This window comes from Heterocephalus glaber, unplaced genomic scaffold (assembly GCF_053883595.1).
Source record: "Heterocephalus glaber isolate CG9 unplaced genomic scaffold, H.glaber_assembly_v1.0 deba00001532, whole genome shotgun sequence".
Lineage (NCBI taxonomy): Eukaryota > Metazoa > Chordata > Mammalia > Rodentia > Bathyergidae > Heterocephalus > Heterocephalus glaber.
Window position 1 is genome coordinate 28,451,622 of NW_028258330.1, and position 27,279 is coordinate 28,478,900.

At 39.2% G+C, this 27,279-nt stretch overlaps 1 protein-coding gene across 2 annotated transcripts in view; it reads left to right on the forward strand.

Annotated features, from left to right (window-relative positions):
• The first annotated feature begins 3,222 nt into the window (after nucleotides 1-3,222).
• The window catches only part of Ctnnbl1 (catenin beta like 1), a 177,611-nt gene continuing 153,554 nt past the window's right edge, over nucleotides 3,223-27,279 (forward strand). The window contains exon 1 of one of the 2 annotated variants that reach the window (XM_004867794.4): nucleotides 3,223-3,449. In XM_004867794.4, the coding sequence (XP_004867851.2) occupies nucleotides 3,420-3,449 (30 nt within the window). In that variant the 5' untranslated portion in view covers nucleotides 3,223-3,419. The other variant, XM_087188973.1, reaches the window with a different exon arrangement.

Consider the following 27,279-nt stretch of genomic DNA (forward strand, 5'->3'; position numbering starts at 1 on the left):
AATTTCAGGCAAGTAACAAAAATTCTTAGTATTTTGTTAAATACATCACAGAGCATATTTATACTAAAACATTAGTTGTTTGTCTGAACTTCAGATTTATTTATTTGCTTATTTATTTAAGACAGGGTTTCACTGTATAGTTTGGGGTGGCCTTGAACTCACTGTGTGGCCCAGGCTGGCCTCCAGCTCACAGTGATCTCCTGCTTCAGCCTCTGGAGTGCTGGGATTATAGTCATGCACTATCACACCCGGCTTCAAACTTCATATTTAACTGGGTGTCCTGTATTTTTATTTTGCTGAATCTGTTGACCCTATCCATGAGCTTCACCAACCACCTTCTCCTGCCCACTTTCCATCAGTTCCTCCCACACGTGGTGACCTAGCTATAAGAGACGGTCCAATTTTAATGTCTTTGCTCATGCTCTTCCTCTGCCTGGGTCACCAGTCTCCCATCATGTCCTCTTGGGAAACCCTTCTCATCCCTTAAACTCTAGTCCACAGGGTACCTCCCCTGGGAAACTTTCCTGGCAAGGTGCATTTTCCCCATTCCAGGGTACCCAGCAAACCTGGTTCTTACAGGATTTTGTTTTCTGAGTCTATTTTTTAAGGTCTGGTCTCTAAAAATATATAGACAAGATTGAATGCCTGAAGGAAAGGGTATATGGAATGCTCTCTTCTCTCGCTCCCCCATCCCGTCTGTCTCAGTGCCTCCTAATATTAACACTAGGCATTGACTAAAACTTTTCTTTGTCAGCAACTGTGCTAAGTGCTTTGCATGTAGCATCTCAGGAAACACTCCATAACCTTTGCACTTGATCTTAGGCAAAAGCCCAAGAAGTGATCCATAACATTTAGAGGTAGATTTGCTTGAATCTCCACTTTGCAGGCAAGAAAATCAGGCATACAGAGGTGAAGTTGCTCCCCTCTGTTTCCACATCTTTAGAATGATACTAAGAACAATATTTTCTCCTTGAGATTTTCACCCCAACTAGAATGCAGCTTCCAGAAGGCAGGAACTTTTGTTTTATAAATTGTTATATCCTCAGAGCTCAGAATTGTGTGTATCATTGAGCAGGCTTTCAGTAAATACTTGTTGAATAAATGAATTAGTGACTTTACAGGTGAAGAAACTGCAAGTTAGGGAGATAGAAAGTAACTTGCAGGGCTGGGGATTTAGCTCAGTGGTTTTGCCGCCTGCTGCGCGAGCACAATGACCCGAGTTCGATCCCCGGTACTAAAAAACAACAACAACAACAACAAATTATGTTTGGGCCGGGGATTTAGCTCAGTGGTTCCACCACCTGCCTTGCAAGCGGAAGGTCCCGAGTTCGATCCCTGGTACCAAAACAAAAAAGAAAGTAACTTGCCTAAGGGTATACATCTAGATGTCTGGAATTTTAGCCAGAGTCAAGGATATGCTAGTAGATGTTTAACAGCTGGCTCGCTGGAAAAATAACAGTAACAATTCTGATTTGTAACATTTGTTGATTTTCATAGTGGAAATACTCCTACTGTGGCTGATTGCAAGCCTCCCATTCTCTTGTAAATTTTCCTAGAAGTTTAACCATGTTATTTTGCAGGCCTGTCTATCCAAGCTGACTTCAGCACAGCACAAACTGGAACACAGGTCTGTTTGTGTCCAAAGGATACACTCTCACTACTACTCTGTCCTGTCTGACTGAACAGAGCACACTAATATGTATGTAGAAAGGGAAAAGACATCCTAATAAACTTGGCTCAGGGCAGATAGCATAGGTCATCCTTAACAAATGTAAACCCAATCACAAAACTTTCTTGCTTAAAATATTTCAACAGCTTTCCAATACCCTTAGCCTAAAATCCAGGCTCCTTACCATGGCCCACATAGCCCATTGTGAAATGTTCCCCTCTTTCAGGCACTGTTCTAGGATTTGGGGATACAGTGGTGAATATAGAATAAAGAATCCTTTCTCTCATGGAGCCTGCAATCCAGTTGACGAGACTGTCAAAAACAAGAAGCAACCACCAAGTACAAATTTACAGATTGAAATGTGTAAGCAGTGGGAGAGGTATTAGGAGAGAGAATGGAGTAAAGGGTTGCTTACTTGGAGGAGAGGAATTTGGTATTTTGAGAAATAATATGATTTCTGTATAAGTGGAGATGAGATAGGATGGAAACAGCAATTATAAATATGAATGTGAAGGGCATGGGACTTTTGGGGGAAGGGTTAGCTCCTCTTGAAGGCGGAGCCTTATTCAAGTTTCAGAGGATTAGATGTACTCTTTGGTCCTCTCCCAATGATGGGCAAGTTTCTCCTCCAGAAAAGATTGATTGATTGATTGATTGGAACTGGGGATTTAACCCAAAGCCTTCCTAATGAGTGACATCCCCAGGCCTACCAATTTTTATTTTGAGGCAGGGTCTTGCTAAGTCCCTAAATTGCCTAGGCTGGGCTAGAACATTTGATCCTCCTGCTTCAGCCTCTCAGAGTGCTGGCATTACAGACCTGCACCACCACACCTGGCTCAGAAAATCTTTTCATGTCGCTTAGTTAGACAAGATCATCCAGGTCTCACTGAATCTTGTCTAGATTACTAAGCAGAAACTCAGGGCTGGGAATTTAGCTCAGTGGTTTCGTCGCCTGCTGCGCAAGCCCAAGGACCCAAGTTCAATCCCTGGTACCAAACAACAAAACGAAAAAACAGAAAAACACCAGAAGCTCAGAAAGGGAAATGTGATCACTAGTGGTTTCTCAGCCAGCAATAATCATATGGCTTGAACGCCTCACTTTCTGAGCCAACACCATTTAAAGTAAATATAATGGAACCCATAAATGACATCGACGGATTTAATTTTTTCGACGAGGCACACTCAAGTAAAAAGAAACAGTAAAATTAATTTTATATTTTATTTGGCTCAAAATATCCAAAATATTTCAACATGTAACCAGTCTAACTCTTAAAATCTGCTATTTATTTTATGACACTTCAATTCGTACTAGCCATATTTCAGGCCCTAACGTGGCTGGTGAGTAGAGTACCAGACAGTGCAGTTGTGAGCCTAGGTCCCTGGAAGGCTTCTAGAGCACACGAGAAACTCCCAACACTCCGCCCAGCATATAGGGGGCGCGCAGCCAATCTTGTTTCCTTTTGGTTTTTTCTTTCACCAAATCGCTCTCCTCCAAGTCTCCGCCCTCTTCTCCGCCCCCTTCAACCTCCGGGCGGAAGCAGTACTGTCACAAATGCAACGCACTTTACGGTAGCGCTACTTTTTACCGCAGTGTGGCCGGCGCTCAGGTCTCGCGCACCTTTATCCCATTGGCTCAGACGTCCTGCTCACAGCGCTTTACGGCAGCGTGGCTGGAACAGCTTCTGAGCGGCCTGCGGTTTGGGTCTGAGTGGAGGGAACCAGGGTACCCCGTGTTGACTGGCCCAGGAGCATGGACGTGGGCGAACTTCTAAGCTACCAGGTAGGAGGGGCAGGAAGGGCCTTTGGACTGTCCCTCGCCTGGGCAGCGGTCGCAGGGTCAGAGTCCTTTCATCTCACCTCCTTTCATTCCCGAGCCCCCTCAATTCTCATGCCACTTAGGGGTCCGCCCTGTCATTTCACTCCACTCATTGAAGCTCTCCTGGATCCTTTCGGTTCATTCCTTCTCTGGGCCTGCGCCTTTTACCTTCTCTTACTCCACTGTGGGGCCTGATCACCGTAGCTCCTCAGAAGCCTCAGACTACCCTGTGTTCACAACCATCCCCCCCCCCCGCCCCCATCATTGATTTTGAGGTAGAGGTGGTGGGCGTGCATTGCTCTTTTTTTTGGCTTTGGGCCCCAACTTCCCCACTGACTGCCTGTGTGGCGTTTGGACAAGTCATTTCTCCCTTTTTGAGCCTCGGTTTTCATATCTATAAATTGGAGACAATGATAACCACCTGGGAGGATTGTTTGAGGCCTAAACCAACTAATGAATATAAAAGCTGATTTGAAAATGTAGAAAGCTGTGCCCATGTTAGCTGCAGTTGTTGAGAGATGTTTGGAATTCAGGCTTGGGATGGGTTCCCAGAAATCTTCTTGTCCTCCTTGAAAAGGAAAAGATGGCCCAGAGGCCAGAAAGTACTTCACCGAGGTCACTCAACGAGTAAAAGTTAGGACTAGAGCTCAAGTATCCTGGTTCCCAACCCAAGGTTTTCCCTATCTCTTGACTTCCTAAAGAGGCTCAGGAGAACAGTGCAATACATATTGTATTTGAACACATGAACTATGACTAGTCTGAGTTCAGAAGTATACATGTAATCTCATGGATTTTGATGATATAGTATAAAGTAGAAATTTATATTGATTGCATGATCATATTGATCACATCAGCTACCTTGATTATTGATCATATCAATTAAATGATCATATTTTGGATATGCATGAAATAAAATACATTTAAAACCAATCTTGGGGTGGGTGTAATGATTCACATCTGTAGTCCCTGCTACTTGGGAGGCTTAGGGTGGAGAATCACCTATGGAGAATCAGTCTGTGAGTTTGGGACCAGCGTGGGCAACATAGCAAGACACTGAAGAGAACAACAACAAAACCTACCTGTTTCTGTTGTTTCTTTGTTGTTGTTTCTTAAATGTGGCTGCTAGAAAAATTTAAAATTTAATACATACAAAGTTCAAGTATAGTTGGCCTTGTATTTCTATTGGACAGCTCTGCAGTCAGGACTAGGTGCTTGCAAGAGCCATGTCTCTGGAGCCCCAGGCTGCTTGGAATCTGTTTTGCTACTAAATGGCTGCTGTAACCTTGAACAAAATACTTAACCTCCCTATGCCTTGGTTTCCTCATCTCTAAGAGGGAGGGCAATGACGGTACTGACCTCAAAGAGCTATTGTGAAGCTGTTGAGAAATGTAAAGCAGACCAATGCCTGTCAAAGAGTGAACGTTCAATAAATATCAGCAATTATATTTGTGCCATTCTCTGAGGTAATATAGTATAAAAAACTGACAAGATTCCAGACATCATGGAAAAGAACTTGTAAGCAATAGGAAGATATAAGGCTGATTTTTCTCTCTTCTCTTCTCTTCTACTGGGGATTGAAACCAGGGTTGCTGTACTACTTAGCTTCATCCCATCCCCTTTTAAGACAGAGTTTTGATAAGTTTCCTGGTTAGCCTTGAACTTGTGATCTTTCTGTCTGAATGTCTAGAGTAGAGGACAGTGCATTTGGTGAAACAAGAAAGGAAATAGGGTTATTGAATGAGTGATTGTGTGGTTGTCTGCGAGTTATGAAATGTCTAGTTTATGGACTTACACAAAGAATATTACTGCTAGAAGAAGCCCATCTCTTTCCTCACAAATGTTTATTGAATACCTACTGTGTGAAAGGTACTGTATCCCCTGGGTATACATCATCAAATAAAACAGATAAGGCTCTTGGCTTTTGTCTGACAGGCAAGTCTGATGGGGAAATCATAAGATAATAAACGAGGAAACAATCAAGAAATTCAGAAGGTAATAAGTGCTATGAAAGAAGGACTTGGCTGAAAAACTACTAATTTGTGTGGTAGCTATTAAGTACATGTGGCTGTTGAACACCTGAAATGTAGCTAGTTTGAATTGAGCTCTTGTATATATGTAAAGTACACCTTGGATTTCAAAGACTTAGTATGCGATAATGAAAATAAAAATCTTAATTTTTATATTGATTACATGTTGAAATGATAATACTTGGATATTACCTAGGATATTGAGTTAAATGTATTATTAAAACTCATATCACCTTATTAAACCTTTTTAAAGGGGCCATTAGAGAATTTAAAATTACATGGGCATTATGTGGCTTTTGTTGTTTCTTTAAAACAATTTTAGTACTTTTATTAGTACATTAATACAGTATGTTATGTGCATTACATAGTGTTTACATTCCTTCTGGGGAGTTGTTACATGTACATAATACAACTTAATTCTTTTTTTCACCCCTTTTCCTTCCAACCATCTCTTGGTCTCCTTGCCCTTTTTTTGTACATATTTGCAGTACGTAATGTTTACGTTCCTTTGTGGAGTTGGTACATGTACAGCCTTTCATTATATTTCTATTGGACAGCACTGCTGTAGAAAATAACTGCTGGGAAAAGGGACAGGACCTATTTAGATAATTTGGTCAGAGACAGAGTCTGAGGAATGGACGTTAATTGAAGGTGAAAAGGAGTCATTTGTGTGAAAGGAGCAGAGTGATGGAGACAGGGAACAACAAGTGCATGCATTAGCTGCAGGTAGACGCTGGTGCAACCTGTTAGAGGAGCAGAAAGAGGAGTCACATGGAATTGCTGGAGTTGAGTGCATGAGCAGGGGAATGGTAGGTGATGAAGTTGAGATCCAGGCAGATGACAGCCTATATGAGACTTGTGCCATGGTGAGGAGTTTGAATTTTATTTTGAGAAGTGGTATAGATTTTTTTATTCTGCCAACTTGTTCACAGACAAAAAATGAACCCGTCTGTGGAGGGGAGTTAGCTGAGGTTGTAAGCCAAGGTAGTGACTGATTTGAAACCAGAATCCTGATCTCTTTATTTCCAGCCCGTTCATTCCCCAACGGCACTATTCATGCAGTTTCCTTTCTGTAAGATCAATGTTTACTCCTATTCCTAAAGGATTTTACATCTGGAATCTAGTCCATAATCAATCAGGCAGACTTTTTGTTGTTGTTTATCTTTTGTTTTTTTCAGACAGGGTCTTGCTATGTAGTTCAGGCTGGCCTTGAACTCATGGCGGCCCTCCTGCCTCAGCCTCCCAAGTGCTGGGATTAAAGGCACATGTCACCATGCCTGGCTCATAATCAATCACATGTGCTCATCTCTTTGTGGAAAGTCATGAGGACCAGATGGGTTTATGAATGTGAAAGCTCCTTGTAAACAGTAACATTCTGTAGACAGGAAAGGTGAATTACTTATGTAAATCATCTCTAAATCTTCATAATAAACCTACAAGGAACTGTTTTTCATTCATATTGTACAGAGGAGGAAATTGAGGTGCTAAAAAATGCCTGAGAGTACCTAGCCAGACAGTAGGTAGCAAGGCCAGAGTACTCAGTCTTATTCGATAGCTGGAGTCCTGACCACTGCACTCTACTGCCTGTCCACTGTGTGCCAGATGCCAGAGGGAGAGTGCTTTCAGGTAAGAAATCACATTTAATTTTCAGCATGTTCTTTGAGAAGGTTGTCTGCCTACTTTATGGAAAAGGAAACTAAAGGTAGAGAAGGCAATTTATTTGCCCAATCAATAGCCAGTAAGGAGCAGGCAGAACTGCTGCCAACTGAACACCCAAATGAATTTTCCTTCTTCAGATTTTAAATATCTTTAAGAATTATGGTACACATATAGAAGAATGCACAAATCTTAAGTGCTGTTGTTTGTAATTATTACTTAGAAAGTAGACTCAATCTAACCTCTAGAGTTCACTTCCAGGGAACACAGGGAACGAAGTCATCTGATTTGAACATCCCCTCCCCCAGCTTTGACTCAGTCTCCTGTGGGACCTTAGATTTTGCGTTTCTAATCAGATCCCAGATGATACTAAGACTCCTTGTCTGGAGACCAAACTTTAAAGTCCTCTGGTTTAGAATCATCTGCATTCCTTTTAAATCTTTCCCCAGTTGAGACATCCCTTCCTTCTCGTGGGCATTGGTTTGCAGATTTTTCTGCTTGAGTTATACTTTTTCCCTGCCAAGATCTTGAATTCTCAAGATATTGAGAGCAAATCACTTAATCTTTCTGGGCCTCAGTTTCCTTATGTGCCTAATGAGGGGGATTAAGTAAGACTCTCTTTGAGGTGCCTTCCAGCTTTAAAATTCTATAGTACTAATTATTTGTGCCAAGGGCTCTAGAGATTTCAAGGGATAAAAAAGCTTGACATAGTAGAAAGAATTGGGGCTGAAAATCTGGGAGATTTGAGTTTTAATCCCACCTTTATCATTACTTATCCCGATGACTCAGGACAAGTCACTTCCCTTCTCTGTATATCATTTTTCTTAACCACTATGAAATGAGGAGTTTGGGCTATATGACCTCTAGTTCTTCCCATCCCTAAAATTCAAGGACTAAGGTTAGCAAGAAGAAATATCAGATGAGATCTGGTGCATTCAGGGTGATATGGCCGTAGACAACAAGGAGAAATATCATATACTGTCAAGAAATGCTTATTAAAACTATTTAATTTTTTTTGGTGCTTACTAAATTTCTTTTTTGGGGGCAACTTGGTGGGAAGATTCCAATTTTCTGCTGAGATTGGTTCTTTTAGGAATAGAGTTAGGCATGAAACGCCTCAGTATATGCCTTACATCCTTGACATATGTTAACTATTCATTTGAGAAGACAGGAGAATTACAATGTGGCTAGGAGGTGGTGGAAAAAGTCTTAAAGAGGAAACCAGTTATGTTCCCAATATGGAAATGTACTTTTTTGATGCCTTCAGGCTTAGACATCTCATCAAGAAGTGTGCCCAGCAGTTGCTTGGCTGAGAAGTTTCTGCTGCATAGGCGTGTATCTGAACTCCAGGGCACTCTCATTAATACTAATTCCACAGATGTCTGGAAAAAGTTCTTACCGCCGAAGTTTTGCAATAAAGAATTCACATTTAGTACAGCTTGGCTCAGTGGGAATGACCTGCTTTGTGATATGAGAGGTATTCTGTTTGAGGCAGATTGAGGTCAGGGACCCTTGGTTTTGGTATTGCAGACACCCACTCCTCTTGTCACTTGTCAGTAATATCGTAGCATTTCTTTGGATTGAAAGGGCTTATGGGAATCTCTAATTTTGGCCCCCCTTCCTTCTTTCTTTTGAAAAAAAAAGATTTTAATGATAATAAAATGCCTGGAACAGTAGTAAAAAAAAGTATTTGAGAAGAAGAAAACAACTAATCTCATAAATATTTTTATATTTCCACAGTCTTTATGTATTTTGCTTGGATATAACTGCTGTATATATACTATTTTGTTTTGTTTTAAATTTAACAATGTAAGAAATATTTCCTGTGTTTCTGCATGGTCTTCATGTTATTTTTAACATTTGCATACTTTTTGCTTGAGTAGTAGACCATTTTCCCTAAATTATTTCTCTATAATTGGATATTTAGGTGGCTTCCAGGTTTTTGTTCTTGGAGATAATAATATTGTGGTGAACTTCTTTGTTCATGTGGCATTTTTCCCCTTCCCGTCTGTCATTAGTAATTACTGTGTGCTATCTCCTGTGCTAAGTATTGCATGTACTAAGATTATTAAGACATGACCCTGGGCCTTAAAGAATTCATAATTTGAGGAGTGAGATAGGCATTTAAACAACTCACTGTATGAATAAAAGTGTTCTGGAAGCACAATTGGATGTGGCTGTAGAAGGGATGTATCTATGGGGATGGATTTGGTGTGGTAATTGAAGAAAAGGAGGAAGACATTGTAATCCTAGCCTTGATGAATGACTAGGAATTCTAAGGGTGACACAGGATGCTGGGGAGAGGCATTCTTGACTGGAATTAGAGCAAAAGCATCGTGTGGTGTTGGGGGGGGCGGATGTTCAGTTTATTGGATGAGTGGAGAGGAATGGCAGGAGATGATGGGGTCGTCTCAGCTGCAGACATGTTAAGCAGTACACAGTACTCATATGGAGTTGATCCTTTATCAGTTCACAGTGCTCCTGGCAGTGCGTGTTCTAATTTTACTGCAATCTTGATAGTACTAGTTGTCATAATTTATTTTTCCCATTAATCTAGTAGGCAAATAAAATGTTAGTTCAAGGTTACTTTAATAAGCATATTTTTCTTGTGTGTGTTTATCATTTGTATTTCTTGTTATCTGTCTTTTTCTTGTACAATAGTAGTTGTAGTTTGTAATTGAGTTTTTCTGTGGTAGTGGTGGTGGCGTTATATGAGTTAGACACATTATTGAAAGCCTGAACACTTATGCTTAAATATATCTTTCATTCTGAATTGTCCTCATCTTACCTTATAACCCTAAGAGTATTATTCTAATCCTGATGTCACTTTATAGCATCATAAAATAGGTTCCATTTTGCATGACAGTTTAGACTCACACTTTTCAAAGTTGCTTTTGTGAGTAGTGAGTAGTGTGCCTATAAATAACAAATAAAGAGCTATTCCCATTGATACTTCCATTTCAAAATGTTTTGTTTCCTCTTTTGAGTGATTTTTTTCCTCTTAAATTTATTTCTTCCCTTTGCAACCTTCTCATCCTTTTCTGACTCATTCTTCTCATACTCACAAAATGCATTATGTTTCTGTGCCTCCTTGCATACATTCTGTAAACTTACAGGAGATGACCAGCACTGATCAGCACGTCTTACTCATAGTCAGTGTCTAATAAATGGATATTTAGTGATTGGATGCATGAACCAGTGCATGCCTTCAAATATGCTATGGTGTTTCTCCTTTTGGGAAGCTTTTGCTTGACTCCTTTATTTACTTGTTGGCACAAATGTCCTTGTTTTCATGGCTGACTTCAGAAAAGTTAGATTCAAACGTATTACTTCAACTTCAGAATGGTTTTTCCTTTTCCTTATTGTCATGTCTTGGTACTCGTGACACAAATAAAAAATTCTTTTTTTTAAGTTTTGAATTTTAAATTTGGGGAAAACTTAAAAAATGTTAGTTTCCATACATTCTTCCTCCAGCTTCCCCTATAAGTTAGCAGCTTATATAACTACAGCATGATGACCAAAATCAGGAAATTTGACATTCTTGTAATACTAGTAACTTAATTGTAGGCTTAATTCAAGTGTTACCAGCTTTCTCACTAACAGTCCATCTTCTAGTCCTACATTGCATTTCATTGTCATAGTTCCATAGAGCCTTCTCTTGTCTTTTATTTTTGAAGAGTACTGGTTTATTAAATGTCCCAAACCTATATTGTTGAAGATCACTAGTCCCCTCTTTCATCAAAGGTTTTCTTGGGCCTCATCATTCTTGACTCTTTACTGGAATTTGATTCTACAACTCTGTTCCTAGTCTTTTTAAAAGAACTCATCTATTCTTCTTTTAGCATCTTTATGTAGACAACTTTTAGCCCATTTAGCCCATTTACATTTCATGTGTCTACTGAATGTTCTTACCAGATGCTCTGGCATCCCGTAATTCTCTGCTTCCTGCCCTGCCCTCCATGGCCGACTTGGCATTTGAGTCAGGGTATCACTGTTCAGCAGACCTGAAGAAGCTTTGGGGCTCTTTGTCAAAGATTAAAGGGCTCAGAGTTGAAAGACAAGGTTTCTTTCCTCATGGATCATACAAGCTCAGGAACAAAGGGCTAACTCCTCTGTCAGGAGTCAAGAAGGTGATTCACATGAAAATGATTAACTCACAGTCTGGCTACGAAAAAGATTATGTCACATTTCTTGCTAGGTGGAACTTGCAGTCTGTAGGGCCATCCCAAGACTGGAAAGCTAAGCAGAATGCCGGGACTGTGACGGAAGCATCAGCAAGACACAGTGGCACAACTGCATGAGCAGATCTGCTGGTGAGAACTTGGAAAGGTGTCACGACGCGGGCCTATGTTACCAGATTCTTCTCTTCATCCCTTCTTGTCTATTCCAACCACTGCTGCCTTAGTTTAGACTCTTTAAAATTTTTTTATTTTTATTAGTACATGTTTGCAAAACATGATGATTACATTTCTTGTGGGGATTTGGTACATGTACATAAGACATCTTGATTCTTTTTTTATCCTCTTCCACTCCCCTCCCCGCTCACTTCATTTGTTTATCTCCCTCCCATTTGCAAAAGATCTCTCTATTTCCTATTAGCTATTTTTTATTTTGTTATTTATATTTTGAGTTTCTCATATAAGAGAAACCATGTGATATTTAAGCTGTGTGTCTAATTTATTTCTCTTAACAAGGTGTCAAGGTACATCCATTTTCCTGTAAATGACACAAGCTTATCCTTTATGGCAGAGTAGTACTCCATTGTGTATAAATACCACATTTTCTTTATCCACTCTCTGAGTTGTACTGCTATAAACATAGGTATGCATGTATCACTGTAATATGATGACTTTAACTCTTTTAGGAAGATACTTGAAAGGGGAATAGCTGGGAATTTCTACTTTTAGTTTTTTCAGAAATCTTCATACTGATTTCCAGTGGTTGTACTAGTTGACATTCCTGCTAACGATGGGAATTCTTTTTTTCTCCTGTAGCCTTGCCAGCATTTGTTATTATTTGATTTCTTTTTTTGTTTGTTTGTTTGTTTGTCTTTTTTTTTCCCATTAAGTTTATTGGTACATTTTCGGTATAAAACACAGTTACATTCATCATTGGGATCTTGTACCTTTACATGAGTATCTTGGTTCTTATTTTTTTCCCCTTCCCTTGCCCTCCCTTCACCCCCTCCACCCTTTCCTATTTGCAAAGACCTTGTTTCCATTTTTTTTCCTCTTTTCATATTTTTTCCTTTCCCTTTTTTCCCTTCCCCTACCCCTCCCAATTCCCCTGGTCTTTTAGACCTTTTCTTCCTGTTACACAATATCAGTTACACAATTTTTAAATTACAATATTAAGATCTAGGAGACATTACCACAGATTTTACAGAATTTAAAAGGATATAGAAAGCATATTACAAAAATCTTTTTTGAAATAAATTTGACAACTTCTAAGAAGTACCTTGGAAGACAAATTAATGAAACTAACTCTGGAGGAAATACAAAATTTGAATAGCACCTATTAAAGAAAGTATATTCCTAGATTGAAAACCTACTTATATGACAAGAGCAGGCTCATAAACATTTTAACTGATAAATTATATCAAACAATTAAAGCAGAAAAAAGAAGGAACACTTCTTCCCTCATTTTGGGAACTCAACATTGTGCTAATCCTAAAACTGGATAAAGATAATAGAAGAAAAAAGTATGAACATAGATAGAAATTTGTTTAACAAAACAAACAATTGGAAGTCAGATCTGGTAGGATGTAGAAAGTGGTTTTGATATAGGGATGGTAGTGTTGGTTCAGCATTGGAAGATCCACCCCCAAAAGTCATCATTTAAACAGAGGAAAGGAAAAAGCCATATGATCCTGTCACTAGTTGGAGAAAAAGTACTGGAATAAATTTTACAGCTGTTCATGGTAAAAGCTATCAGGAGCCTAGAAGTAGAACAGAAACTTCTCAACAGATTAAAGACATGTACTCCATACTTCCAGTGAGAATGCCTTATATAAATGGAGACGATACAATGCTTTCTTCTTAAGGTGGGGAACAAGGGCAGATATGCTTACTCTTTATCTGTCCATTAAACTTTGAAACCTAGTCCCCACCAAAATAGTCTGGCAATAAAATGACACAACTAGGATAGGATTGGCACGGCAGAAGCAAAATCTTTATATGTAGATGAAATGATCGTCTACAGAGAAAATACTAAGAAATCTCTAGGAGCCCCTAGAATTTGTACTTGAATTTAGCAGGATTAGAAAACACAAGGTATATATAAAAATTCAGGTCTGTGTATACTTGCTATAAATGAAGAGTTGGATATTGAAATTTAAAAGTTATGTAGGAGTACAAAGGACCTAGAAAAGTTAAAAAAAAAAAACAGTGTTGGAAGATGTTTAGTACCTAATTTTAAGACTTCTTCTAAAGCTACAGTAATCAAGGCAGTGTTGGTGTAAGGAAAGACATATAGATCATTGGAATAAAACAGAGAATCTAGAACTAGAACCACACATATATGGTCCACTGAGTTTTGAAAGATTATTTAACATTAGCATTTTATAAAATATAAACTCAATTCAAGAGCCAAGGAAGAGATATTGTTTTCAGCAAACAGCACTAGAACACCTGGTATCCATATATAAAAAATTAACCTCAACCCTTTTTTTTCCATACATGAAAATAACTTGAAGGGATCTATGAACCTAAATATGAAAGCCTAAAAGTATAAAACTTTAAGAAGAAATTATAAGGGAAAATATTTATGAATTCAGGATAGGCAAGAACTACCTAGGATACAAAAAACATGATGTATAAAAGAAAAAAATTGATAAATGGGATTCCATCAAAATTTAGAACTTTCAATGACATCATTAAAATGAAAAGTAGTCCTTAAACAGACCATATTTACAATGCATATAACCTGTGACCAGAATATATAAAGAATTTGTAGAGCTCATTAATAGACAACCCAATTAGAATGTAGACATAAGAAGATGATAAATAGCCAGTATAGCACAAGGAATGGTGTGCAACTCTAGAATCAGAAAAATACTAATCAGTACAATAATAAGATTGAATTATACACTCATTAGGGAGATGAAGTTAAAAGTTTTAAAAGCCTTGTCATGACTTTTTCTTTTTGTTGGATTCTCCCCCTTTGCATTTAATTTGTCACGCCCAATGGATTCATTCTGCTGGGTTTCCTGGAGTTGTTATCCTCATTGTCTTTTCCTAGGGTATTGTCTAAAATGTTTTGGAGTGCCGGTTTGGTATTCATGAAGTTCCTGAGGTGCTCTTTATCATGAAAGTATCTTATTTCTCCATCCATTTTGAAAGATAGTCTTGCAGGGTACATCAATCTGGGTTGGAGGCTGTTTTGCTTTAGGGCTTGAAATACATCACTCCAAGCTCTTCTTGCCTTGAGGGTTTGCAGTGAGAAGTCTGCTGTGATTCAGATGGGCTTTCCTTTGTATCTGATTTGTTTCTTTTCTCTCACTGCTTGTAGAATTTTGTTCTTCTGTTGGATTTCTGGAATCCTAACTATTATATGCCTATGTGTAGATTTTTTTGATTAAGGCTAGCTGGAGTCCTATATGCCTCACTTATCTGTATGTCAAGTTCTTTTCCCCTGCTTGGGAAGTTTTCTGCCATCACTTCTGTGAACAGTTTTTTATGTCATCTGCACTCTCTCCTCTTTCTTCATTGACTCCAGTCAGTCTTATGTTATTTTTCTTTGCATCGTCTAGCAGCTGCTGGATTGATTTCTTGTATTCCCTTACAATTTTAAAGCAATTTTTCTTTTCCTCCTCACTAATTGGAATCTTATCTTCTATATGTGAAAGTCTATCCTCACATTGATTCATTCTGGTGCACAGACTTTCAATGGAGTTTTTAATCTCTTGGAAATCTGTTTGTATCTGTTTTATGGATTCCATTTGTTTCCTATGTTGGGTTTCCATCATGTTCCTCAGTTCCTCTATTTTTTTATCTGTGTCCTCTCTAGATTTATTAATCATGTCTTGCACCATGAACAAAATCTTTGCTGTTATCTGAGTAATTATTTCTGATTTCATTTTTCCCAGATCCTCTTTTGTTGCCAGTTCAGAGAGTCCAGGTGGTTAAGTATCAGATTGTTCCATCTCGTTTCCCTTTGGGGTTGCTGTAGGTGATCCGGAAATCTGTTTTTGAGACTTGTTTACATGTCTTCTCATTTCCACAGGAGGGAGTGCTTCTGGCCCCCACGTGGCTCACCTTCTCTGCCCTAGGAGCTTGGGATGGCGGTGGGAGAGCTTTGTTCCGGGTGCTGGGACCGGCTCACCTTCTCTGCCCTAGGAGCCTGGGATGGCAGCGGGGGAGCTTCTTTCCGGGTGCTGGGACCGTCTCACCTTCTTTGCCCTAGGAGCCTGGGATGGAGGTGGGGAGCTTCCTTCCAGGTGCTGGGACTGGCTGAGCTTCTCTGCCCTAGGAGCCTGGGATGGAGGCAGGGAGCCTTTATTTGATTTCTTGATGATAACCATTCTTTCTAGAGTAAAATGGAATCTCAGTGTTGTTTTTTTGTTTTGGGTTTGGTTTTCTTTTTGGTACAGGGATTGAACTCAGTCAGTGTTGTTTTAATTTGGATTTCTCGAGTTGCTAGAGATGTTGAGCATTTTTTCATGTACTTATTGGCCATTTGTACTTATAAGAAGTGTCTGCTCATGTCAGTTGCCCATCTTTTGATTGTATTTATTATTTTGGAGGAGGGTCTAATTTTTTTGAGTTCTTTAATATATTCTAGATATTAATCTTCTGTCTGAGGAATAGCTGGCAAAATTAGTTTCACATTCTGTAGGTTGTTTCTTCACTCTGTTGGTTATTTCCTTTGGTGTGCAGACTCTTAAAGCTTTCTCAAATAAGTAGCCCCTTAAATGGTCTTGCTTTTTATTGCATGGACCTTATATTGGCATGGTTGGTGTGGGTTTATTTCCACTATAACCTAATAGAAAACATACTTCCCCACTCAGTCTTCTGGCCTACCTATTGCAGCATCGTTGAAGGTAGGTCTTACTGTGTAGGCTCCCTAATTTTGGAGGTGAACTTGAGGAAGACAGGCATACCTCTTGTGATCTCTCATTAGGTGTCATTGTTTAAATTGGGGGGTTGACTTTATAAGGTTTAACCCAATTGAGAAATTTTTCTGTGTAAAAATGACTATATTGAAGAATGTGAATAGTTCGAAATAGCTTGTCAGCACTGTTGGAGAAAAGAATTTAAAGCCTCTGCCCTTCTGAGTGTGTCTGTTGGGTGTCTTTTAATGTTTAGTACTGTGTAAGTAGATGAACATGAACTCTGGGTCAGATAGCCTGGGTTTGAATCCTGGCCCTGCTGCTTGCTACCTTGGGTTAGTTAATTAACCTCTTTAAGCCTGGGTTTTCAGCTTAAAAATGTAGATTGTACAGTATATAATGGTGTCTATCTCTAGAATACCATTTTTTAAAAAAATCTCCACTTTACTTTTTTTTTTATAATAAAGATTTAAATGAGACACTGTGGGCAGTAGAGTGCCTAAGTATCCAGTAAATATTAGTTGTTAATTTTTATTATTGCTGTCATTCAAACAACCATGTTACAGGAAAAAAAGAAAGTTTTTTTTTAATTCTACAAGGTTGCGTCAGTATTTCCAAGGTCCTTTGTCTCTTGAAGATTAGATTTAGAATCCAATAAAATCAAGTGAGAACAATTTTTCACCCACATATGACATGGTATACAAATGTTCTCAATAGGTTAAAGCAAAACCCTATTCCACCACAGTTAGCAGTACTGATATTGAGAATTATTTCATCAACACAGTAATTCTTTTCCCCAGATCTCTTTTATATCACTAAGAAATCTCAGTTTTCCTCTCATCTGGTGTCAGGAATCTCATTTATAAATTACTCTTTCCTTTCTCTTTTTCCCCCCAATCATTCTGAAGGAAGTGGTTGGTTTTGATTAGAATCTTGTGTAGCTGTAAGGAAGTTGGAATTAGAAGAAGGTGTAGCAGGGATTTTGATACTTCTCTTACCTTCTCCAAGGTCAGCCATGTAGTTCTTTAGTATTTCACCTGAATTGTTCAAAATCATTTTCTTTTCCATAGAGGTTCAGGAGTGACTGATTTAAAAGTATGCTGAACCTTAGGATCCCAGCTCCATTGTGGGTCAGTAAATAGAAAGTGGCTTGTCTTCATCCTAGAGTTCAGAGAAATATCTAGTGATATTTCTGTAGTGCATTTCCATATCTTACCTCATGTGAGATTATCATATGATAATTGATGTGATTGGTGGTACATTACCTACCTTGGCTCTTTGGACTTCTCATTAGCCAACTGTCTAGCAGTGCCCTGAGTCACTGATTCAACTGAGTATTTGAAACCATGTAGGTTCATGATTCTTTTCCTCTAGATATATCTGACTTTATTCTAAAAGTAGGTATGATTGATTATTGAATAATTTGTTTGACATTATGCATATGCTCATTTTGTTAATATATAACATTAGAGATCAATTACATTTCTTTTTTTGGTACCAGGGATCGAATTCGGGACTTTGCGTTTCGAGGCAATTACATTTCTTATTTGAACTCCTTCCTAGTTAAGAGAACCTGAGTTTAAAATTTGGGGGGGGGGGTTTGGATAGACTTAAACATTAGTAAACATCAGCCCTCTGCTGGTGTATACTCTTGGAATGCTGTTTTGTTTGTAGCTTTTGGGCTTGTCACATCTTTTACCATCCTCTCTGAACATTAATACTCGCATTAGAACAGGTAGTAGCTTCTCAGATTAATGGTGAAGGAAGCTTTTGAGCATTTCAAGGTTATATAATTATTGGCAGAGTTAGCTGAAATGTGGAGTGGGAGCTCTGGCAAGGGTGTTGGGCAGGGGAAGGTAGAAATGCCAAAGAATTAACAGAATGCTGAAACTCAGCAATAAAAGCAGACAAGAAAAAGACATTATCATTGATTAGTTGAGGGCTGTTGCTGAAGAAACTCATAATGAGGTTTCTATTTTTAAAAATTGGTACAGGTTGTATTGGATTGTACTATCATCTATCTATTGTCTTTGGGAAATGTGGTGTTCTTTATAAACAGATTTTCCAGATAGTTGAAGCCTGTAAATAAGGTGAATGCTGGAAAGAGAAGGAAGCTAGAGGTGGTCTTTTCCAGCCTCCTTATTTTTACAGATGGGGAAGCCAGAGCCCAGAGTGAAAGGAACTTGCCTCAGGATCCCAAATACTTGGAGTACTCTCGGGTTCCAAGCAGAGCTTTGTTCATAATCGTATCTCTTTTATATTTCATTTTTCATTATATCATTTTTATGCAGATCTTTCTAATACATATACATTTTTAGCTTTTTCAGTAGGCCACACTGTGGTCTCAGGATTGTCACTATGAATGCATTGTATTTGTGTCTGGATTCTCCCCTCACCTTTTGAAGTCTAAAATCGTTTTACACGGTGGAATGTTAGGGATTTGGGGTTCTCGTGCCTATGTTTTACAGTTTTTCATTCTTATCCTTGGTGTTAGCTGTTACTCCTTAATGTTATTGTTTGGTTGATAGAATTATCTAACCTCTGGGGCTTTTTGTAAAAATTCTCTTTTATTAATGTCATGAAAAGTTGAGGTTGTTGGGTTAATGAGACACCAGTACTGTGTTCTTGGCCGAGCTTTTCTCCTAGTCACTGAAATCTATAAAACACTAGAAGTCATAGCATGACTTCATGACTTGCCTTTATTTTCTATAGACCATTTTCTCTAGCATCTCTTTGCCCACCACTGCCATCTTGGAAACTAGAGAACATCTGAGCGTTTGCTGCTCCCCACTAATCAAGAGAAACTAACACTCACAAGTAGGGCTTAGCTTTGTGAAGTGTTCCTTTCTTATATGGCTGCTTATCTTTTTGGAGGGGAGCCCTTTACCTGTCTGATAGCCTTGACTTTATATTTTTGTTGGCCTTATAACTAAATTCACACCTCCACCAACCCTTGGAATCTACACTGTAGCAGTCATCTGAGACCCTGTGTACTTGTTCTTGACCTGTTTATGCCTTTGCCCAGTTCCTCTCTTATGCTTGGCTCTTGGCATTCTCTCTCTCATCTACCTTTCCTATCCTCCTCCCATCCCAACACACATCATTTTATACTGGGCATGTACATATGCCAACTACTGACTGTAACTAAGGACTGGATGGCTGGGACTGGAGCTGCCCCATATGGTATATCCTGTCCTACTTGGACTTACAAGACCCAAGTTTTTACCCTAGCACATTAATGGTCACTATGACCAGCCCATCTGATCCTTGGTGAAAGGAAAGTTTGGGTAAAAACCTTATCAGAAAAGCAAATTTTCCAATTTTGCAACTTTGGCAGCCTGTGAATTCTCTATCTTGGTTTTGTCTCTCTTTGCCAGTGCTTCCTAGTCATTCACTAGGGGTTGGCAAAGAGAAAGGATGTTGTTTACTGTTGTTTCTAGGGCCCTGTGACATATGCTCACAGTCAGGCTGTGAGCCAGTCCAGATTTTTGGGGGTTAGTAAATTTCATTTGGATTAGTGATCCATATTGAACCTTTCATTTTTTAAGCCCTCAACACATACATTAAGTGTGTACTAAATGTTATGTATTATAGTAGACACTGGGAATAGAGTGCTGCAAAAGATAGTCATCATCCCTGTGTTTACAGAAATTATATCCAGAGAGACAAGAAAAGCAAATACAGTACAAATGAGTAAGTATATCTAAATAAGCAAACACTAGATAAAAACACAATTTTTAGATACTATATGAAGGAAAATCATGAACTGATACAACAGTGATGGGGAAGCCATGGTAGTTTACTTCAGAAGGTTCTAGAAGGTGTCTTGAGGCCTGTAAGGTTTGAGCTGAGGACTAAATAAATGATGAGAAAGATCCAGCTGTGTAAGGAACCATGGGAGTAGCATTGTAGGCTGAGGGAAAAACTGATACAGAGGCACTGAGGTAGGAACAAACTGCCATGTCTGGGTCAGTATGGCTACAACTTGGTGAGTGAAGAAGGGACAGTTGTGACAAGGACAGAGAGAGGTCAGCCATGGGACAAAGGAGAACTCTAACATTTTTGGACTTTTGGTTTGGTGGGTATTTTGGGAAGCCATTAGGAGATTTTAGGAGTGATACCATTTGGTTCATATTTCCAGAGGTCACTGTGTCTGTGGCACAGAGACTAGACTTTGGGGAGCAGTCTCTCTGGCTTGGCTGTGAAGGGGTATGGAATTCACCTTTGTGTTGCAAGGGTCCCAGCTGAAGCTATGCTCTCCCTGGGATAATTGCTTTCCCGCCTTGGTTGTTTTCAGAATCTCCCAATTCTAAACATTTAATCTGTGTTCTGGCTTAATCAAGAAGCAGCTCTGTCCTAGTGCTGGGCTTGGCACACAAAGTGTGGGCATGGTGCCCTTTGCTGAGCACCTTGGCCTGGAGAGAATGAAGACAGCAGCCCCTGGTGGACCCCAGGACAATGCTGCTGACCCTCAGCACCTGGTAGCTTGTAGGAAGCTTTGGAACCCTGCAAACTTTATGTGCTTCTGCAAAACAGTTGCAGATGGTCTGGGCTGATGATTAAATATCACTGCTGTTTTGCCAAGATTTGTGGCCATCGTCTCTCCGTGTGTGCTTTTACATTACAATGGATACTTAAGGGGGCACAGCCATTTCTGGTTATTTCCAGCACACTTTTTTCAGTTGGCTTAGGGGGAGATTCTGTTTTTGCCAGTTGTGTAAGTGACTGCAGTGAGTAGTGTCCAAAATGACTACTTTTTGTTGTTTTTAAAAAATGTAAAAAGGATTGTCCCTAATGAAAGGGGATAATCGCCTGCCTTTGCTGCTTCCACTGGTTTTCCAGTGGGAGTTCTGCCATCAGACTTTTCAGAGTTGGTTGGCAGGGACTTTTTCCTCCTGAGTTAGCACATAGAGATCTGAAAGGCTGGAGATAACACAAATGAGCAAGGATGCAAGCATATCTGCACAGGAGCAGATTTCTTTCTGACCAGAGGTGCCATTGCCAGGCACCACCTTAATTCTCAGTGCATCTCAGCTCTGATGACAGGACTGTTCAGCAAATGAAAAGAACTGCTTAAGTACCACCCGAGGTGGGCAGTTTTTACAAGACTTCAGAGTTTCAAAAGGCCTCTGGCTGCTTTGCCTGGTTGTCTGAAGTTACTGAATATTATCTCCCTGCCTTCTCCTTGGGGATCCATACACCTCACTCAGCATAATGAACTAAGAGAGACAGAAATCCTGGGTTTTTCTACCTCTTGTTTTTTGCCAAAGACTTCTCTTTTCAACCTCACAGAGCACACACAAGGACACAGAAGGCTCAGTGGGGAAATAAAGATGGCATCTGCCTCTGGCTGACACGACTTGTACCAGTGGTCGCATGGGGATTCCATAATGAAGATTGCAAATCACTTTCCATCCTCTTGGAGCTTGTCCCATAATTAGAAGATTAAACATTTTGTTTAAATTAGTAAGTTTTCCCCTCCCTCCTCTGAGTGTTAGAAACCGCCCTTGGAGCAGGATGGAAACTGGTTAACTGCCTGTTATTGGGCTCTAGGTTCTAGTTGTGATTGTCGGCAGGAGATCATGGAAGTCTTATTTTAATTAGAAAAAAAGCAATTTTTAGTCATGTTTTAACTTTTGTGAGGCAGAGGTGCTTCTGACTATGTGAACTTTTGATGGCTAATGACGTGACTATCGTTTTTCCAAGGAGCATGGCATTGAGCCTGACAGGCTAATACTGTGGGCATGGGTGTTGTGAAGCTGGGCTTACATTAATGGCAGGTTTGCCATTTCAGTGCACGTTGTCTTTTTGTTATGGGAAGAATAGTTGCCTACAGGGATGGTGTGTTCCTAAATGGAAGTGGATAACAAGCATCTCATAAAGGAGCACAGAGGCCACCCAGCCAAAAGAACCAAAGGCCTGGGACATCCAAGGATTAAAGCGAAGCCCACTAAGAGCCAGGCTCTGTGCCATTATTGCATTTGTGTATGTTATCCTATCACATCCTAATGGCAACTCTGGGAAGGCAGTATTCTCATTCCTATTTTGCAGATGAGGAAAGGAAGCTTACAGAAGTTTCATAACTTGGCCAAAGACACCCAGGTAGTAGATGCTAAAATCTTCTTGGGAGAGGGCTCTGATGAATGAAGGTATCTTAAAAAGAAAAAAGAGAACAAGTCTAGAGAGAATTTGGCAGAATAGTACCATTGCTCGACCTTGTACTTGCTTCCTGTCTACCACTTATATCATTCTTTAGTGGAATTGCTTGATTACATGCCTTTCTTCTCATAGGACTGTGAGTTCCTCAAGGGCAATGACCACATCATTGCCTGCCATAGAGTTAATGTTCAATAATGTCTCTTGACTGAAGAAGGTAGAATGAAGGGGTGAGTGAAAAAAGGCAGCATATTAGATTAGGTGACTTATTTCAAGTCTCTTCTAGATATTTTTCTATTGCAATATAGCACCTCCCCAGTTACTTTCTTTTTCTTGCCTCTTCTTTCTTGATGAGGAGTAGATTAAGCAGTGTTTGTGAATGATTGTGGCTCTGGTCATAGAAAAATTTCTTGGATTGGAAAGAAACTTGCCCTAAATAATAACAGTAAATGATCTTCATAAAAGTCTGGTTCTATTTCTATAGTAACCCAAGAGTTGATTGGCATTTCTTTTAAAGACTGGGGTTGTCTTTGACCCTGAAGCAAGAGATCGATTGTTTCATTTATTTGCCAGAGATTTACTGTAAGTCTACTGTGGGCTGTAATTGCTGTTTTCTCTTCATCCAGCCTGATAGACAAAAAAAAAAAAAAAAAAAGAGATCGTATAGAACAACAAGATTAGTTTTTATTTTATGTTGGTTGGATCTGGCATACCTATTTCCATTTACCATTTGTTTTTCTTTTCCTTCTTTCTTTTTTTTTAAACATTTATTGAGTACCTATTCTGGGTTAGGCGCTTTCACATATTATCTCCCAACACTAGGAGGGCTTTTTCCAGTGATGAAACCAAGGCTGAAAATAATGACTTGTCTAAGGTCACACTAGTAACAACAAACACAGCTGGTTTAATTTTCACTGTCCATTTTCTTCTCACTGCATCATGTTACCCTATTAATGGGACTAGTTTACCATCAGTTTCTCATTTGTTTTGTGTATTGTACAGGCCTTGGACACACAGAGCTTTCTAAAACAGAAAGTATTGGAGCTGCTCACAGTTCACTTAAATGTAGGATCCTCAGGAAACAGATCTGTAGTAAGTGCAGAAACCAGTTCAGGCAGGCTGATTTCTTAGTCACATGGTGGTAGCATGATGTTGTGAGGCATAGACTGCCTGGCACTGATTGAATCCCATCTCTATCATTTCCCAGCTCTGTGACCTTCCGTAATTCACTAAGCAAGCCTCCTGTGCCTCAGCTTCCTTGCTTTAGAAATGGGGAACGTTATTACCTACCTCGAAGGGTTGTGCAAGGATTAAAAAGAAAATGAAATGTTAAGTTTCTGGCAGAGAGCAGGCACAGTTAGTGCTAACTATGTAATTCAGATAGTCACTTGGTGAGGAACCTGAGGAGGAATTCTCTAAACCCCGTAGTTCTCAGACTTCACTGCTTCCTGTTCTTTGTGAGATTTATGTTTGACTTTGCCTTCTAAGGCCCATCCTGGCTTACTGATGCAGGTTTGTTTGAAAGAGGTGGCTAAATTCCCTTATGTACAGTGTTTCAGGTAGTATAGCTCTATGTTTTTTGGTATGTTTACTGGAATTCTCAAGTTTCTAAGTAATTTCAGTCCAAGACAAGTGAGTAGAATTGATGTCAGGCTGCTTTAACACAGGTGTTATAAACAAGATTAAGAGGTTGTTGAAAAGATATCAGTGGAGCTCTGGGGCTGGCTTTCTGAAGTCATTCTAAATTGACAGCTAATGGGTAGTTTGCCTTGATGGCTCTCTCTGAGTTGGTTGAAACTGACTGGAGATTCACTCACAGAAGAAACATACTTATAAAAATTCACTTTCCTTTCCTTTATCTTGAAGTGCACCCTGTAGTAACATGTAATACTGTCTCTGCATCATAAAGAAAGCATTTGCCTTTGTGTTGTTTAGATTTCTTTTTAAAAGACAGGCAGTTTTAAGTTTGATAAGCTAAGCCTTCTAAGCTTCAAAGAAATAGTTCAAAAAGATGGTTCAAAACAATTGTTTTATTCCATTATGAATTTATTTTTGTTTATAAAACACTTATTTACTTATTTATTTTACCTTTGGTGAAGTTTCTTTCTTCCCAGCAAGGAAGGCATTTTGCCTATCTAGTCTACTAGATGCTCCTGCTAGGAAATGAGTATCTTAAAATGTTCTTGAAGTAAGCACGTATTAGTTTAAAATCACTTGGAATCAATTTTGTAGCTTCCCCGAGGGAGTGCAGTGGTGTTGGGGACAGGGCCTGCACAGGGAATTTGTAGGTGGCCAATAAGCATTTACCTAGACCACCAGAGAGTTCTTTTTGCTCATCTTCCACATGGCCAGTGGTCAGGGTTCTGTATTATTTTCTAGGTGGAGGGAAATATTTTTGACACTGAATTATCTCATCTAAGAATAAGTTATTCACTATCCTTGTCTTTATTGGGAATGGAGGTATTTTGCTAACTTTAGTGGTTTGTAAAACTTCTTGAAATAGTAAAACCTTTGAGTTGAAGAAAAAAATGTATCTCAGACAAAAGCAGGCATGAAACTAATTTTTTTTCATTGTCTGTGATGGACTCATCAACAGGCATGTGTTGAGGCCATAAGCCAGACACTTCGCTCAAGGTGAGAGATAGGTAAATCACTATACAGGCACAGGAGAGTGTATTATGTAATCACGTTATATTTTCAGACTTTACAGTATCACCCATAAGGTTGAAAAACATTCGTTTTTGGCAGGATACTAAGTTTAAAGTTCTATTTGAGTTCTATCTTCCTTAAAAGTGGCAACTATTGTGTTAACAGTAATGTGGATAAGTTCTAACTTTAAAAGAAATATAGAAATAGCCATGGTCTTAGACTTCTGAGACTAAACAACATGTCAGAACCCTTAAGCAACAAATGAGCAGGAGTTCATAAGTGAATAAAGTGGTTAGTTTTTCACTTATAATCCCTTTTGCAGTCATCCAGCCCTGGGTGATTCATTCCCTCTTCCCACTGTCTCTAAACACCTTCACTTTTCTCTTCTTTCCTATCTACCTTCTTTCACCCCAATGACTCTTATTTGAAGGAATGAGACAGTTTTGAGTTTTGGCAGTGACCTCAGAGGCAGCTTACAGAAAAAGTAAAGATTTCCTTGCCCCACTTTTAGTCTTAATGAAGTCATCCATTGCTAGAGGTAGTATTCCACTGGCTGTAGACTTCTCTTGTCAGCATAACAGGTGTGCTCTGTAACTTGAAGAACCACAGTGGGTCTGCTGGTTGCCAAATACATATTCCACCCCTCTCCCCCAGATTCTTGTGAAGTATCCAGCCTTTGGGTCATCGTAAATAAGGAGATGAATTTATTGTACCTGAGCCTGTGGTTTAAAACTGTAAATAATTTAAAATAGCTTTCCCGTATTATTTTAATGTTTAAAAGTGTAGGGTTGCCTGGTATTAATAATGGTAGGTAACCCAGGGCTCTCAAATGATTGGTGGAGGGTGTTCTTCCTGAAATCCCCATATGGAAGATGACACTAAGCTTTACTAGGTACGAACATTCCTATAGGCAAGGAGCAGCTGCAGAAAGAGCTTACCTGGCAAAAATTGGGCAGAAAAACAGCAGAAGGGATTTTAATGTTGCTTAAAGATAATGGTAGCAGGCAGAAATGATGCAAAATATGCCTTTAAGATGATAGTTTTTGAGGTTGTGACAAGGAAAGCAGTCTGGAGGCTCTGTGTGTGCTGTTCTGCAGAGGTGAGAGTTGGATTTCAGGCCTGGCTCTATGGTTTCAGGCTCAAGCCTTTTCACCTCTTTGACTCTTGGCTTATTCACCTGTAAATTGTAGGATTAGGCTAATAATACTTGCCTGAATCGAAGTTTAACAATGCTTACCCTCTGAATCTCACTTGGCGCTACCATTAGAAGGTTTACTAAACTATAGTGTAAAATATAGTCTAGAGCAGCATAAAATGATTAAAGATGTAGGTGTAGAACTGATGAATTCCCTCTGGCTGGAGTCACTACAATGGTGAAAAACCTGTGAGAATTTGCATATACTTACTAATAGTAAATTATGATTCCTGGCTAGTTTATTGGTGTCTTGTTCTCCCCCATTGAATCATGCTATGTTCCTGTATCTCAAGGCTGCTATAGATGCCCCTCCCTTGGTTTCATTGTTTTTCCTACTCACACTTCAGCCACAACACTAACCAGAAGGTTCAGTAATTCTCCATTTACTTGTCTATGTTGTATTTCTCACAAGATTGAAAGCATCTGGAGGACAAGAAATACCATTATTTGTTTCTCTCTGTTTTGTCAGCCTTCTACTATTTCTTTTTGCACAGTTGTGCAAATTTCTCCAGTGTGTATGTCTACCTAGGAGTAGAACTGGTGGGATTGTTGTAAAATATATGCATCTTTAGTGTTATTAGGCATCACCAATTAATGCTGTACCATAAGCACATTTAGCAGTTCCTCTTTCTTCACATCCTCACCAATATTTGGTATTGCCAGATTTTTATTTTTTCATTTTTGTCAATCTGATAGTATCTCCTAGTTTTTAATGTGCCCTTTCCTGATTTCTAATGAGGTTGGGCCATTCTTTATATGGGTATGGGCTACTCAATATTTTTTCTTTTGCAGTCATCTGTTTATATACTCACTCTGTCTTATTTTGTTTAATCTTATTATGCCTTATCTTGCTAAAGACAGTCCTATGAGGTAGCATAACATTTTTATAATGCAGCACAGCGAAGTCACATAACTTATCTAAGTTCATGTGACTTAAGTGATTCATTAGAATTCAGAATATTCTGTTGGTCTGCTGCTTTTTGCACTGTGTCATATTACATCTTTTATTTTTTAAATTAAAAAAAATTTTTGATACCGGGGATCGAACTCGGGTCCTTGCGC